The sequence below is a fragment of the Arachis duranensis genome, chromosome 2 (assembly GCF_000817695.3).
Source record: "Arachis duranensis cultivar V14167 chromosome 2, aradu.V14167.gnm2.J7QH, whole genome shotgun sequence".
Classification (NCBI taxonomy): domain Eukaryota; kingdom Viridiplantae; phylum Streptophyta; class Magnoliopsida; order Fabales; family Fabaceae; genus Arachis; species Arachis duranensis.
Genome location: NC_029773.3, coordinates 3,311,064 through 3,328,226, shown reverse-complemented (window position 1 = coordinate 3,328,226; position 17,163 = coordinate 3,311,064). Strand labels below are relative to the sequence as shown.

The following is a 17,163-nucleotide window of genomic DNA, read 5'->3' as shown; positions in this document are numbered from 1 at the left end:
ATAAAGACACTTCTATTAAACACAGTTATAAAAAAGACATTTTTATTAGACACATCCATGAACACACTTTCATAAAACACAATTATATAAGAGTTGGCAGAAGTTGGCAGATATGATGTTGGTAACGTAGCAGAACCGTTTCAAATATTACATTTTCTTTGTTTACTTTAATGAAAAGTTGACATCACTTCTTTGAACAATGTTATTTCAAACAATCTGTTTCATGGAAGATGGAGCCTACCAACAAACACTTTCTGAGAACTTGTCCCTTGCCATTGGAGTTTTCTTCAGCCTTCTTCCAATTAGAATTTCTGCAACTGTATCTGAAGTTTCCCCAATCCAGTGATTCCAATTTCCACACACATTCCTACCAAGGCTCTTAAAAAGACCATATTCATACTCTTAACAATAGCATCAAAATCAAAGTCAAGTCTTGAATCAGCAATGATCACTGATGTACCTTCTTCTTCTTCCTCTCCCTCTCCCACCGTCAAGACCCGTAGATGGATCAACCATGTATTCATCAGTTTCAGGGGTGAAGACACCAGAAAAGGCTTCACAGATCACCTTTATGCTGCACTGGAAAGAAGGGGTTGTATCAAAACTTTCAAGGATGATCATGACCTTGAGAGTGGGGAAATCATATCTGAAGGGCTCATCAAGGGAATTCAAGAGTCCATGTTTGCGCTTGTTGTCCTCTCACCAAACTATGCTTCCTCAAGATGGTGCTTGGATGAGCTGCAAAACATCATTGAGTGCAGGGAAAAGTTTAACCAAGTGGTTTTTCCTATCTTCTATGGTGTAGAATCCTCTGATGTAAGGTATCAGAGAGGAACCTTTGAAGAAGCTTTCAGAAAACATGAAGAGAGGTTCAAGGAAGAGAAGGGGAAAGTCGAAAGATGGAGAGATGCATTGCAAAAAGTTGCAAGTTATTCCGGTTGGGACTCCAAAGATAGGTGAGTTCTCTTGTCATTCATTTTTATTTTTTTTTTCCCTAGTGATCTGAAGTTTTTTTAAATTTTTGGTACCAAAACGAGAGATTTGGACACCAAACATAGTTAAAGTGACCAATCCCTTCTATACAGAGTAAACACCCAATCCGACCCTGTCCATATTAAATTAGGACAACACGATCCTTCACCAAAAAAGTAACCCACGCCGGTTCCTGTCTATGCATAAAATAACTCATCGTGCCCCCTCCCATGTATTTCCGTCCATGGACAGGGACCGGCTTGAGTTACTTTTCTTTGTAAGGGATCGCGTTGTCCTAATTTAAAATGGACAGGGATCGGATTGAGTGTTTACTAAAAAAAATATTAAAATTAGTAGTGTTAAACAAATTGCAAATTTAATATTATAAAAAAATTATATAAAAACTACTTGACTACAGTTGATATTTTAGAAATTATTTTTAGCAAGTATAGAAATAAAAGTGGTATTTTGTCTAATATTGATATTTGACAATTGAATACGCAAGGGATGTTACTACAGCGTCGTCAAAGATTCGTCCAAGCATAGCGCACATATAGTGTTCAACACGTATTTTGTGTTTTAGTTATGACTTATGATCCACCTTATATATTAGACCTATTCCACCTACAGCAATATCCAAAATTTTTTCAATAAAAGGCCAATTTTTAACAAAAATATCCAATTTTTTTTTATAAAAAAAAATTAAGCCATGATATTCTTTCATTTTTAAATTAATTCTTATTCAATTTATTAAAATTAATATATTAGAAAAAATTCACCTAAATATATTAATTTTTCAATAAATTCAAAAAGTTAAAAGATTTTAATAAGGTAGATATAGAACTTATTTTATATAATTATATTACCTTAACACAAAAAATTAATCATCATATAAAAATAAGTTTAATATTCATAAAAAAAACTTTTTTTATGAAAAAATTAATTTTTTTATTATTGACAAATTTATTATTCTCTTATATCAGATTTTGTTTTCTTTGAAAAGTATAAAACCTAACTTTGCTTCGTTGAGTGGAAAAATAAAGAAGTTAATAGGAAATTTCGAATATAACTAATTCATTACTAAGGGTATAATAGATATTTTACCAATTCCTTTTACTAAAATCTTTTCACATAGCCAATGTGAAACATCTTATGACCAAGGTAATATTCACTAATTTTATTGTGTATTATCAATTTTTTTATTTTTATGTCATTCTTTTTCGTCAATCTTCTTTTATCTTTTATATCTTTAACACTTATGTTGTATTATTTGTATTTATTACACAATGTGTCAATATAACAAATGATTCAATATTTTAATACATATTTTTTCCATGTTATATCAATTCTGACGTGCAAACACTTTTACTGATTTACTGTATCGGATGAATATCGAGAAGTGTTAAAATATATTCAACATATAGAAGTGTCATATTTTTAACTTATTATATCTTAATAAAAAATAAAAAATTTGTAATATTTTTTGACACTACTAATTTTAATATTTTTTTTAGTAAACACCCAACTCGGTCCCTGTTCATTTTAAATTAGGACAATGCGATCCTTCACCAAAAAAGTAACCCAAGCCGGTCCCTGTCCATGGACGGGAATACATGGGTGGGGGCGCGATGAGTTATTTTATGCATAGACAGGGACCGGCGTGGGTTACTTTTCTGGTGAGGGATCGTCTTGTCCTAATTTGAAATGGACAAGGAGCGGGTTGGATGTTTACTCTATTTTTTTCTAACTATTTAATAATTGGTTTACAATTAAATTGTCTTCCAATTCATTTTTGAAGAGGCTATCAGCCTCTTGGAAGTGATGCGATGTATTAATGATGTGAAGGGATCACATATTGGAGGCAAAAGAATTTGATGTTGAATTTGTTGCATGAGATTAGACCTCTTATATTAAATTTTGAAAATGCAAAAATCTTCAAATTATGGTGTTCTTAGTGTTGAGTCCAGGTGCTCAGTTTCTACCTTAGCTTACTGATGCATCTGCCGTAGGAATGCCATGTGGAGGTTTGGTGTCTTGCTTTAGGTGTTGGTTTTTTAAGGTTCTGAAAATCAAACCGATCATTCAACCACTCTAGCTACTGGTTCATTGGTTTATAGATTCAACCAGTTTGACCGTGGTTGAACCGAAAAAACTATTTATAATAAAATAATAAATAAAAGATAAATAAGCACACTAAAACTATATGATCTTATCAATTTACAAACTCAAAAATCTTTTTAAAACACTCTTAAAATATATGTTTCCAATCACTTTTGTCATCATCATCTTCAGCTTTACACTCATCACTCAATTAAAAAACCCACAACCTTAATCTTCTATGATTTCTTTTGGAAAAATAAAATATCATTCAATAAGAAAACCGATAAGCATCTGCTAATGACACATGACGTGCATCAGACTTGTGAGCTTGAAGGCTTAGTTCAGGAAGAAGCCCTTCATTTATTGTGTCTGAAAGCTTTTAAACAAGATCAACCCAAAAGCCAATATCAGAATTTGTGCAGCAAAGTGGTTCAATACACAAGAGGCCTTCCATTGGCACTTGAAGTATTGGGATCCCATCTTTGTGGAAGAACTCCTGAGGCTTGGGATAGTGCTTTAAAGCAATTAAGAAGTTCTCCACACCCTGAAATCCAAAATTCATTGAAAATAAGTTTTGAAAGTTTGGCTAGCACAGAGAGAGAAATGTTTTTGGATATTGCTTGTTTCTTCAAAGGCATGAACAAGGATGAAGTAGTAAAAGTGTTAGAAAATTGTGGTCATTTTCCACAAATTGGAATTGAAATTTTGATTGAAAAATCTTTCGTCACTCTTGGTTGGGGTAATAAATTGGAAATGCATGATTTACTTGAAGAAATGGGAAAGAATATAGTGTTTCAAGAATCTCCAAATGATCCAGGAAAACGTAGTAGATTGTGGTCTCATGATGACATCAGCCGTGTGTTGACACAAAATAAGGTTTGTGCCAATTCTTCTGCCACTACTGGATGATTGGTTTTAGATCAACAAAAAATGGCATACATTTGTTTTATCTTTTAATCAACAATATTGCACTATTGAATAATTACAATTCTGAATGTTAGGGAACTGAAGCAATTCAAGCAATAGTACACTATACTCGAGAAAATGAAGCAAGATGGAGCTCTGAAGCTTTCTCCAAGACCAGCAACATAAGGTTGCTAAAGATACGTAATCCGTGTCGTCTTTCCCATGGCCTTGATTGCCTTCCTTATGCACTCAGAGTTCTTGACTGGCTAGGATGCCCTCTGAAAACTCTGCCACTTACTGATCAGCTGGATGTTGTTGACATCAATTTGTCTTGGAGCAAAATTAAACAACTTTGGCACGGAAAAAAGGTAAAATCCCTTGGTTAAGTGCTTTTTTCAAACTATGTCACAATAACATTGAAATTTTGCTTTCACATGTATACTTTTGATCAGATTTTACATAAGTTGAAGTGCATCAACTTGAGTTTTTCCCAGAACCTTAACCAAACCCCTGACTTTGTGGAGGTTCCGAATCTCGAATCGTTAGATCTTGGAGGCTGTAAAAGGTTAACCAAAATCCATTCATCTGTTATGCACCTCAAGAAACTTGTTCAATTGAACTTAGAAGGCTGCAAAAGGCTCAAAGCTCTTCCAGGTAAAATGGAGATGAGTTCATTAAAGGTTTTAAATCTTTCTGGTTGCTCAAACATGAACACCATCCCAGACTTTGGGAATTGCATGGGACATCTAGAAGAGCTTCGTTTGGATGGAACTGCTGTAACAGAGCTACCTTCATCATTAGGATGTCTGGTTGGACTTGTTCTTTTGCATTTACAGAATTGCAGGTATCTTGTTTGCCTTCCGGATACCATTCATAAGTTGAAGTCCCTCAAAGTTCTTAATGTTTCTTATTGCTCGAAACTCCGTAGCTTGCCAGAGTGCCTACAGGAAATGAATAATCTGGAAGTACTTTATGCAATCAATACTGCCATTGAAGAACTACCTTTATTTTTATGTTATCTAGAAAACATCAAAGTAGTGTCATTTGCTGGTTGCAAAGAGTCAACATCCGTGTTAAATTGCTTTCGAGTTCCATCTGCTGTTTGCCGTCCATCCCTTTTGATAAGGTTAGATTTAAGTTATTGCAATCTACTTGCTGAATCAATACCAGATGGTTTTTGTGGCATATCGCTGAGGGATTTGGATCTTTCTGGCAACAACTTTGTTAACCTACCAAGCGACATTTCCAAACACTCTACGCTTGAATATCTCTGTCTAAACTCGTGCAAGAAGCTTCAGTCATTGCCTGAGCTTCCATTAAGCATAAAAAGAATAGATGCAACCAACTGTTCCTCATTGGTAGCTTCTGTACAATGGCACTTACCAAGAGAACGGAAGGTTTGTAACCCTACTATTTCTTGACATAATTATCCATTCCTGTCAATTATTCATTATTGCAATTCTATGCCAATTTCAGGGGATTTGCTTTCCGAGAACACGATTCGACATGCTTATCACAGGCAATGAAATTCCATCATGGTTTGCACCTCAAAAGTCCTCTTCCTTTGCAGAAATACCATTTCCTCATCCTTCTCCTCCAACTGAATGGCTGGGATTTGCTCTGTGTTTCTTGCTGGTAGCGGATCGGCCTCTGAAGTATTACCATACATGGATCACTTGTTACACGGCAACACAAACATCAGCCAACAAAATAATGGTACCGGATAAAGATGATTGGAGGGCTGAGTCTCACGTGATCACCAGGATTGTTCCTCTTATGGAGCCAAAACTACCTCACCTTTACATTCTCTTTCTGTCCGTTGGAGAATACCTTGAAAGAATGCATACAGGTTATGGGTTTGGTTTGACGTGTTGGCCTGAGAACGACGGTTCATTGAGAATAGTGCAGGCTGGGTGTCGTCTGGTGTGCAAGGAAGATGTTCAAGATATTTATGGAAATCATTCCCATACTTCCTCTGTAGGGCCTAATAAAAAACAAACAAAAAAGAAACAATCGTGATGGGCCAAACCCATAACCTTTCTTTCTTTTTGTTCTACTCCAACGGCACACACAAACACTAAAAAAAAAAGAACTTTAATGCAGCAATACACACGTGTGGGCGAGTATGTAATGCCTATGTTGTTGTTGTGGTTGTTGTGTGGACAAGAAATTTGAATTTTATTTAAGAATTTATTATATGTATACACTTGTTTAAGAAAATGAGTGAATTTATTATTAACACAAATTAATTTCTATTGTTATATTTATAAATTGAGTTTAAACTCTCCACATTTAATTAGATACACAAATGAATTTAATCAAGTTAGTTAAAACTTAAAACTCATCAAACTCTTATGAATATATAACTGTATAAGTCATTAAAATGGTTACTAAATTTTGTCAAATTCAGTCACGTACTCTCTCCACTATTTGAGATGTGGATTTTGAAGATAGGGAAGCAACCAATGAGAAAGCAAGGGTGATCCACGTGTCACCTTGTTGACTCATATTGGATTGGATATCCAATAACCTTCAATCACTTTGGCAAGTAAACAAACAAAGTCGCACCAACCAAAGTTCTAAATTTTGATTGTTTTGAGGATAGATAGGAACAGGATCATCACTCACAAACTCTTCTCATTTCTCAAGCTACAACACAACAATAACTTTTAATAATGGCGGCGGCTGCCACCACCGTGCTCCTCCATCCTAGGATTCCGACCACCACCAACGTTGCACGCTGCTCTGCTTTGCCTTATCTTCCTCCACGCCTCTCCACCACCTCCTTCACCACCACCCCTTTCTTCTCAACTTCCCTCAAACACTTTTCAGGTACCCATTCCTTAAAGTTTATGTTTTTCTTTTCTTTTGGGTTGAATTCTTAGATATTGCAAATAAAGTTTCAAACTTTGTTAGTCAAAGATACTGGGGTGTGAGCTTTCAATTAGATTTGGTTTGGGCTGAAAATTTGAAATTGAATCCTATGAAGTGCCCTTCATGGCTTTATAATCATTGTTGCTATTTCCTTTTTAAGAATTGTTAACTTCAAAACCACATGAATTATGGATTTATGGTTGATTTTTATATAACAGTATTATTGAGCTCAAATCCCTTAGCATTAGGATGTTGCTGCATATTTCAAATAACAATGCAAGAAAGAGTGAGGAGTGTCATATAACTTAAATTTCAAGGAGATTAGTATGTACTTTTATAAATGGAGGAGTGTCATGTGAATATAACACGAGGTTAGTATAGTTTACCCTTTAATATTTGTATATATTTCTTTACTACTGAGTAAATTCTTAGTGGTTAGTACTAGATTCTTGTGAATGAGAGATTTTTAAGTGGCAGATCAGATAGTGATGTGCCCTTATTCCATAATATGATTGATTCTGCTGACTATTTCAGAGGAGATGCTAATGCAAAGTAACTGAAATTGAAAGGATTTTGCATTTTGAAATTGAGGCTGGTAAACATGATTAGGAGCTGGTGTGGTTGCCTAATTTGCTATGTGAATTGGGCAATGAACTTTTAGTTCATAATTGTCTTAGAGGTTTATACACTTGTTTTGCCTAACTTTTAGTTCATAATTGTAGTTTTAGGTTTACCACAAGTGCCTCCTTCCTACCTTTACGCGTCTCATAGTGTTTTCATTTTCCAGTTTGGGAATGTTGAAACTCCAAACCATGGTTTTGTGATTCCGAGTGGAAAACCAAATGTGCTAGTATTGCTACGATTTGTTCCATTTTAGTTATTCTAGTTATTAAGTTTAATCACGGTGCCTTTTGTTTGTCTTTTAACAGTGCTAAAATTATTTTCTTATTGCCTCCCTCTTTAGGGTCCCAAAAACCTTGTCTGCTTCAAACAAGAGCTTCGTCGGAGGAATCCGGTTCAGTAGACGCGAACGAGTTGTTCACAGATTTGAAGGAAAAGGCAAGCAAGCTTACTGATTGAAAATTTTGAACGATTTAATTTGATCTATAGAACTTTCATTTGGCAAATTGACAACCTTGCAATTCCAATATTTGAATTTTCCAATATTTCTTTAACCAAGAGGATATAATATCCCTACATTACTCATTATCAGTGGGATGCTGTTGAAAACAAGTCCACAGTACTTCTTTATGGTGGCGGCGCCATAGTTGCTGTTTGGCTATCTTCAATTCTTGTTGGTGCAATAAACTCAGTTCCCTTGGTAAGTCATAACTCTTTCATGAATTTAATTCACTTATTTTCATATTTTGTAATCCCTTTATCCTCTAGAAGGCTCGGCGAAACAACCTTAAAGTAATCTTTACATTGTTTCAGCTTCCAAAGATTATGGAGTTGGTAGGGCTAGGGTACACTGGATGGTTCGTCTACCGATACCTTCTGTTTAAGGTAAGTAAAATGCATCATGATACTTTACTACTCCCTCCATCACTGATAGATAACTGTCTCAAGACAAAAATACAAAGATTTTGGGAGATACAAACAGTGTCTGGAGAAAGAGACAGATCTAGTAACATGCTAAATGTCTCTATAAGGATGGACAAAATTTGCCAATTTCTATCCACCTAAAATATCGAAACATAGAATTTTGTCGAGTCTTAGTGTCGTTGTATTTGTCTCGACAAACTTGCCAGATACAATCTATCACTGTCGTTTTCTAGTACATCCTTGGATCATATTAAAAAGTGGCAATGATAGGTAAAATGGAATTAACCATGCTATGTGTACACAAAATATTAGTCACCCGTATAGAATACATGTTAAGATACAAAATACACACTGAAAATGAGTTACACAGCATACGTATTTATACACAAATACAGAGTGATTGACTTTTTGTATGCTCATACTATTTTTGAAACGGAATAGAGGGTAGTTTAGAACGTTAACGCATTTTGTTCTGCGCAAATAAGCCTTGGTTAATCGGTCACACATGTCAAACCATTCTGAGATTGAACATTTCAGTAACAAAGTGTTTTACTTTGATACAGTCTAGCAGAAAGGAGCTAGCTGAGGATATTGATGGACTCAAGAAGAAAATCACTGGAACTGAATAGAATGGTATTGGAGATATAAATTAAGTCAAGTTGATCTTGCTGAACACCATTTGTTTCCATTTAGTTGTATCTTCTGTATAAGAGGCATAAGTATCCTTGTTTGAAAAAATCTCTGAAAAAAGAGGCATGTGTATCCTTAATATCCCTTTGGTATAGAATAGATTCATCATATCAATGTCTACTATCCTTGTATCAACCCCATTTTCTTCTTTAAATCATGTAGCAAATTTTATGTGTATTCATTACTCTGAATACCTTTGATCTCTTCACTTCTTCTTCCTATGAATTTTTGGCAAGATTGGGTTCTTGAAGAAAAGGGACGGAAGGAAGAGAAGGGTAGTTAAATGAATTCATAATTACACTTCAAACCATTCCCTTCCCCTCGAAAACCTTAACTTACAAGTTACAAACACACTCTCAATACGAGTTTTGTCTTTTTAGATGGAATCGGCTACATAGATCACATGATTTTTTTGTATTTTCTAGATAGCTTAATTTGAAAATGGACATACTTTGTAGTTCTTGCAAGTTTGAAACCCAAACATTTCTGTTAACAATGATGTATGTGACTAATTTTATGATACTATCTTAGGTAAGTGGAGAATGATATAGCAGGCATTCATGATAATATAAGATATGGTTATAAGTTGAATGTTGGTTACAAACATAAGCCTCAAATAATTTTTACAAGTATTTAATTTAATTAATTTTTTCACCAGTCACCATAAATTGACAATTTAAGATAAAGTTGCTCCTAATTTTATGATCATGATAATATCATCACACTCCATATCTCTAGTTGTAAAAAATCCCAAGAAGCTCTCAAGGAGAGGAATCATACAATATATCATTCTAATTTTTAAGGATTAGGTTTTTCCACTCACTTTTCTATAAATCAAATAAAAAATATTTAAACAGATTTATAGAATAAACAAAATAGTTAGACTTAATTTTATTTAATTAACAAAGTACAATACTTTGGACTTAATTTTGTAAAATATAAAACATAATTAGTAGTTTTTCTTTTTCTTTGTACAATTTTGTGTTATGTGAGATTGGTCAATGATGAAAGTAGCTGAATTTTGTATTTACCATTTGGAATGGAATATTGGCTTAACTTAACCACCACTCCTATCCAAAACCGTGTAAGCAAATTTTTTAAGACAAGAATAAAGTATTCACCATAAACATCCAATAACTAAATGGGACAATTTGGCTTCTAATATTTGTTAATGTATGAGAACTTTCTACTTTAGTAATTAGTACTATTTGCTTAATGTTTCAAACTCACATACCTTAGACAAATAACTAGAAACTAAGTTCTTAGTTGGCATATATAGGTCAATCTCCAACTCATTCTCTCTCCTTTTTCTCCTTTGACCAACATGTAACATAGAATCAAATCAAAGGAAAAAAAAAAAACAAAATTTAAACACTAATTAATATATTTTATGTATCCTAATCCTAATTAACACCCTTATATGTTTAAGAATCCAACAGATAATAATGACAAGAAGTCAATGACAAATTTTAATGTAGCATGATCAAACACTTTATTTGAAAAGTTCCAATTATCCACATCACAATCTTAAAGCTCATGTTTTCATCTCCTCATTTCTTACATTCTTCCACATATGCCTCTGATTTATAGGAACAAAAGAGTTTGAAGAGTTCAGCAGAAAGAAGAAGCTTTTTAGTTTTAACATCACAACCATCATTCCTTTTTGCTTTTTTGGAAAACCTTATCAATCATTTGGTATAAGGTGGTATAAGCTTACCTTCCCAACCAAACCCATGATTAAAGTTTGTAACTTTTTCATTGTATCAATCATATACTAGGAATATCTTATTGTGGGTTTCTCTTATAAGAAGAAACTCATTAGGAAGATTGAAGAATAGAAATAAAGGTAAGTATTTCAAAGAGATTTCTTCTACCTTCTTCTCTTAAGTAGACTTTTTTTTTTTGTGAAGGAGTTTTTCCTAGAGTTTTTTGGTGTGAAATTTTCCTTCTATCACACTAATGAGTATTGAAAATAGTGCATCATCATAGAAGAAGCTTCAATGGGTTGTGTTCATCCATGGTTTTCATTTTCCATGAAAGAAGAAGCTATTGTTCAAGGACTCAACATTGTTAGAGGCAGAACAAGAGTTCTTCTAGGATAACATTTTTTCTTTTGTTCTTTTTTCATGGGGATCCTCCATAAATGGTGGCAAGTTACATGGTTGATTATCAATGTTTCTTTCTTGTTCTTATCATCATCTTTTGTTAGAGGCTCAAATATTACTGATAGGCTTGAATCGTTAGATGACTTGCTCTGCAAGCAAGCCGTGAACGATACGAAAGGGAAGTCTATAAAAACAGCCATCGTCTACGAAATTTCGATCCCTTCCAACTTGACAGGAATGAAGATCTCAGCCGTGAGATTGCGTGCCGTTTCGTTCTGGTATCGAGGATTGAATCATAGCTTCCTTAGTCTTCCGCCTAAGGTGGTGGCACAACCTAGTATGAAGAGAATTGCAATACTATATGAAAACTTAGGCAAATGGTCAAATCTTTATTTCAATGTATCAAATTACACAATGATTGCTCCAATTCTTGGTTTCATTGCTTATAGTTCTTCAGAAAAAGAATTGTTAGATTGTCAAAAGATCAAAATTGACACTCAAGGAGGCAACATTACTATCCGGTTTCGAAACGTTTCGTCACACCCGAAAAACGTTACACCACTTTGTGCCAAGATTGGTGACAATGGCACGGTTGAATTTAGCAACATGACCAAGCCATATTTTTGTGAAGCAAAAAGCCAAGGACATTACACGCTTGTGATTCCATCTTCATCAGCAAAAGAATCTTCTAAATTGTGGTGGGTGTTAGGGTTTGTAATAGGTGTTGTTGTGTTGATTTTATTGGCTTTGATCTTAGTAGCTATAAAGATTATTAAGAGGAGAAAAATAAAGGAAATGGAGAAAGTTTCAGAAGTTGAAGAAGCTTTTGATACATTCTGGATTGGTGACACAAAATTGCCATCAGCTAGCATGATTAGAACTCAACCATCTCTTGAGAATGAGTATCATTATCGTGGTGGTAATTAATTACTAATTAGTTAGTTTCATTGGTGCTACAATTTTTCTGATTATTTCTAGTATTATCTATTTGTCTTGTGTATGTTGTATTATTGTAATTGATTTCATCCAAGTGAATATTATTAGGGCATATTTTTATGATGTTTGTTTCTTGGAATAATTCAACTTTTGGAAAATTTGTGCATGGACAGCAAGAAAACAAATCTGGCATATTTTTAATACAAGTTACATAAATTTATATTTTTCAACACTTTGGACTGCTTTGTTTATAAAAAAACGTGAAGGTAGCGTTTGGAATAGAGACAGAAATTGAGAGATTAAGACTGAAAGACAGAGTTACCAAAAAAAAAAAGACTGAGAGACAGAGATCGAAAGATTAAGATTTGGTGTAAATGGGAGATAGAATTGAAATAAGAATGAAACTCTAATTTAATTTACACAAATGATAAAGTTAAAATTAATTAATTGAAATAGGTATTTTAGGTATAAAATATTATTAAAGAGGTAGTCTCCGTTTCCAAAAATTTTAGGCCCCTATGTCCCTACTTTTTGGAGGTACTGAAATACTGAAATTTTGGTGACAGAGTCTGAAATTTTAATATCAATCTCTGCACCAACAAACATGATAATGAGTCTCCCAGTCTCCATCTCAATATCTCAAAACAAACACTACCAAAAAGATATAAATACAAAGACATAAAATTATGTTTAGCATGTAAGATATTGTGTCCTGAGACAAACGTAGTATTTTGTCTCCTTTCTATTATAGAGACACTTACAAAAACACAATTTATTTTTTATTTTTTTTATTATTAGTATCAAATTTTTACAATTATATTTTTTAATATTCTATTTTTTATTCTAAATTTTGTGTGAAGAAAAAAATAAAAATAAATCAAATTTTTTATTATTTATTTTATTTTATATTCAATTTATTATTAAATAAAATATAAAAATACTAATTTTTATATTTCTATTTTTTCTATTTTCAATACCTTATCTTTTTTCTGATCTTAAAATCGAACGTAGTCTTTGGGTCTCAATGGAATATTGATGTCATGTTTTTGTTTTGTCTTCGTTGTTAAATTCTTTGGTAGGAATAAATTATGTATGAAGAGATAATAAAATATGTTTGTTATTATTTCCACACGGTACCTAATTTTATTCCTATCTCTTGTCTATTTATGTGTTGTCTAGCAATAATGAAGGATGGTATATAACTTATTAAAAAAATGGCTGAATCTTTTAGGACGGCAAAATTATATATTACAAGCTATTTGTTTAGTTTTTAATTTTAAGTAAAAGTAAGTGGGCTTGATTATGAATATTAATTAAGGAGATTTGCTTATGTGAATATATAATTCTACGAACGTATAAAGAATTAGAAGCATGTCCTAATTCAAATAAAAGGAAACCTAATCATGGTCTATTCCTGTTAGCGTTTGATATGAAGGGATTCTTCATTTGAATATCAAAATCAAAGTTTATTGGAACAATATTCATAGTAATACAAATGTTTATAGGTACACAATTTTCAGTGATCACGTATGTACTTCTTTAAAAAAAATAATAATAAATAAATAAATAAATAAATTGTCTATGAACCAAATCGTCGAACAAATAAAGGTGAAAACTCAAGTGAAGTCGACTTTACGTGAAGCTGATATTTAAGAGTCGTTAAATGATTTGACTGATTTGACTAAATTTTCATCCAATGACTCTTAAGTATTAACTTCAGGTAAAGTCGACTTCATTTGAATTTTTACCAACAAATAATTATCATTTATTGACGTGTAAACACCTAGATAGGTGTGACAATCCACAGTTCTAACATTTTGTGTCTGAAGTGAGGATAAATTTTTAATTCGATATGTTAAGAGTTAATTTGTTATTAATTTCTTATAAATTAAAATTTTATTTAAAAATTTATTGTTAATCAACGGTTATCGTATATATAAAATAAAAAATAGACTCTCCACCACTTATTTAAATAGAATAATAAATTAACTAGTAGGTCAATTAAAAATGATAGATGGTTAATTTAACCCCTGAACTAGGCCTCACTAACACTCCTTGAGCTAGCTTAGCCCACATGTCTTGTTAGAGATTTAAAAAAAAAATCAATCGGTACATATAGATCCAATTGATTGCAGATATGGGCTCAAAATAAAAATTATATTTTTCGGAGGGTTGAGGGGATAAAAATGTTATGTCCGAGAACCATTTTTCTACCCGAAATGTCATAATCACCTATCATATGTTTAAAAAACGTGAGATTAGTCAAGATGATAATTGTTTCGGTTTATTAATTTTTAGTTTCAAATTTGAGTCTAAAAATGAGAAAAAAAGTTTTCGTTAGAAGAGATTTCTGTTCTTTTAGGAGACTTCATTTAAGTTGAATCAAAATAATATGATTTTTTTTAATAAAAATAATATATAATTTTTTTATTTTTTAGTTTTCCACGGTATTCCCTAACCCGGCAGGTCAAAGACTAATCTATCGCGGTACTGAGTTCCATTTAAGGGTTTGTCACTGGCCAATGGGTTGTTGCATACACAAGACGGGATTCGAACTCCCGACATATAATTTTTTATTTGTCAAGGTATCTTTTTATCCAATAAGTCATGAATTAATCGATTGTAGATCAGAGTTTTATTTAAAATATTGTTGATAGTTAATAAATTGCTGCATATACAAGGCAAAATTTGAATCCTGATACTTATTTAAGCGAACAAATAAACTAATCACTCAGGTTGATTTATAGTATAAGATTCTATTAGATTCCTTTTTCATAATCTTGAGTTTGAGTTTGAATATAAGGATAAAGTAATTGAAAAACCATAGTAGACTATTAGCCATGAACTCCAACATGAATTAGTTAGTCTTAATAATAATAGAATTTAAATTGAACCCAAAAAAAATCCTAAGCACTTTAAATTAGGCTTTACAAAATGTAAAAGAGTTTCATTTATTTATTTATTTATTCAAAGGGTTATCTTTTGAAACAAAAGAAACAACAATTGAAAGTTGAAGTGCATATGCGAATAGATTTGCATATTAGAGACAAAAGTGATTATCTAACCCTTTTTTTTTTTCTAGCTAGTAGGATGACTTGTGAAGCAAAACCTAAAAGCAAGATTCAAAGTGGTATTAACATGTGAAAAAAAAAATAAAAATAAAAAAGAAGAAATTTACCACTACTTTGATCTAAGTCTACCATATGATCTTATTAATAACCTCAAAATGTTGATGATGATGTTATGATAACTTGATAATGTTTCCCTTTCTTACCATGCTTTAGATTCAAATTCCATTTACCATATCAACCTACTTTCCTTTTGGTTAAGTAGTGAATGGCATGATGGGAATATAGACCAAATAATTAGATAAGTAGGCAAAGATGTCTTTACAAAATAGGTATGATAATGATATTATTACTAAATACCAATAGAATTATATTCATAATTTTACTCCAAATTGCATGTATTCTTTTACTAAAAATAATTTTCAATTAAGTATAATTATTTGAATAACAAGTTCTCTCAAATCTTAAATTAATAAATTTGGTCCTTATAATTTTACTAAATTTGCAATTAAGTTTGTATATATTTTTTTAATTGAATTCTTACATTACTTTTAATTTTATAATTAAGCCATTTCTAGTTTAAAAAATATTAGAATTAACTAAATATTCTTTACAAATTAAATGTGTTTATAATTAAAAATTTAAGTAGATCTTTGACCACATATATTTTGAAAAAAATATTTTATTAATTTTAACGTTTTAACATAAAAATGATTTAATTATAAAATTAAAATTAGTGTAAGATTCAATTAAATATATATATATACAAATTTGATAAAATTATAAAGAGTAACAAAATAAATAAACTTCCATAATTTTAATTAAAATTTATGTATTTTTTATTAAAAACAATTTTACCCAATTAAGTAAAAAACCAATTGGGAAACAAGCTCTTGGAAATCCTAAATTATGGTTTGGACAATGGTAAATCTCAAGAGTTTTTTTTTTTCAAATTATGTTTATTGCATACCAAAGTAAAATTTTAGAGTTATTTAATTTGCTTTGTATATTTTGTGATTACTTCATCAATCCTTGGACTTTTGTGTACTTTCAATGACATTGTCTCTTTCTTTCCTTTTGCTAAAAGCCTAAAAGGTGACATTATCTCTTAATATTCTGTCAAAGATGACTTATGCTTACACCTTCATAATAAATTTAATAAATAACTGGCAAATTATATTTGCAATTTCTTTTTCCTAGAGTGCATTTGTGATCTAATTAAATTCTGTGTACACAATATTATTTCAGTTTAATTACTATGATGTTTTCATAGTTTTATTAAATTTGTAATTAACTTTTTATATAATTTTTTAATTGAATTTTTATATTATTTTTTATTTTATAATTAATTTTTTTATATTATTTTTTTAAGAATATAATTNATAGAGAAACATAACTTAAACTATATATATTAGAAGTTTTACGTCAAAAAAAATTTCGTTAATTAGGTTAAAGTTTAGTGTTATACATAAGATTTTAGTATAAGCTTTAATTATTAGCTTCAGAATATCAAAATTACTCATATTATATTTTGTCAACCAACTTGAATTACGCTAGTTTGAGTAAACAGCTTAATTAAATTTTTTTTAAAAAAATAACTTAAATAATAAATAGTGATATTAAAAATAATTTATAAATAAGTTATTTTGTATTTAAATTTTTAATTTTAAAAATATTTATTTTATAAAAATATGTAAAAAATAATAGTATTATAAAAAATTTATTTTTTTAATTTTTCTATAAATTTTTAAATAATTTCTTAAAAACTGTAATTTTATTTTAAAAATTACACCAAACATAAATAATTTAATACTACTATTTTTATAAGTCAAACACTCAGAAAAATTTAAAATTTCTCAAACGAACTTTAATTTTAAACAAGCTTCTGGCACGTCATATTTTGAGATCTAATTCCTTATTAAATCCTAATAATTTAAAGATGGCGAACCTTCTTAAACACCAAGTGC

At 31.2% G+C, this 17,163-nt stretch overlaps 3 protein-coding genes across 3 annotated transcripts; all 3 read left to right on the top strand.

Annotated features, from left to right (window-relative positions):
• Positions 1–276: 276 nt before the first annotated feature.
• LOC107473037 (TMV resistance protein N-like) lies at positions 277–6,182 on the top strand. The gene is made up of 6 exons (XM_052257233.1): positions 277–956; positions 2,940–2,946; positions 3,349–3,948; positions 4,074–4,346; positions 4,431–5,375; positions 5,455–6,182. The coding sequence occupies exons 1-6, from the start codon at positions 445–447 to the stop codon at positions 5,995–5,997; spliced, it is 2,880 nt and encodes a 959-aa protein (XP_052113193.1). The 5' UTR covers positions 277–444; the 3' UTR covers positions 5,998–6,182.
• Positions 6,183–6,531: 349 nt separating this feature from the next.
• LOC107472971 (protein CURVATURE THYLAKOID 1A, chloroplastic) lies at positions 6,532–9,394 on the top strand. The gene is made up of 5 exons (XM_016092493.3): positions 6,532–6,810; positions 7,817–7,911; positions 8,066–8,173; positions 8,287–8,358; positions 8,961–9,394. The coding sequence occupies exons 1-5, from the start codon at positions 6,654–6,656 to the stop codon at positions 9,024–9,026; spliced, it is 498 nt and encodes a 165-aa protein (XP_015947979.1). The 5' UTR covers positions 6,532–6,653; the 3' UTR covers positions 9,027–9,394.
• A 1,238-nt stretch (positions 9,395–10,632) lies between these two features.
• On the top strand, positions 10,633–12,119 carry LOC107472968 (uncharacterized). The gene has a single exon (XM_021134754.2). It carries the CDS (start codon positions 11,214–11,216, stop codon positions 12,117–12,119), a length of 906 nt encoding a protein of 301 aa, XP_020990413.1. The 5' UTR covers positions 10,633–11,213.
• Positions 12,120–17,163: the final 5,044 nt, after the last annotated feature.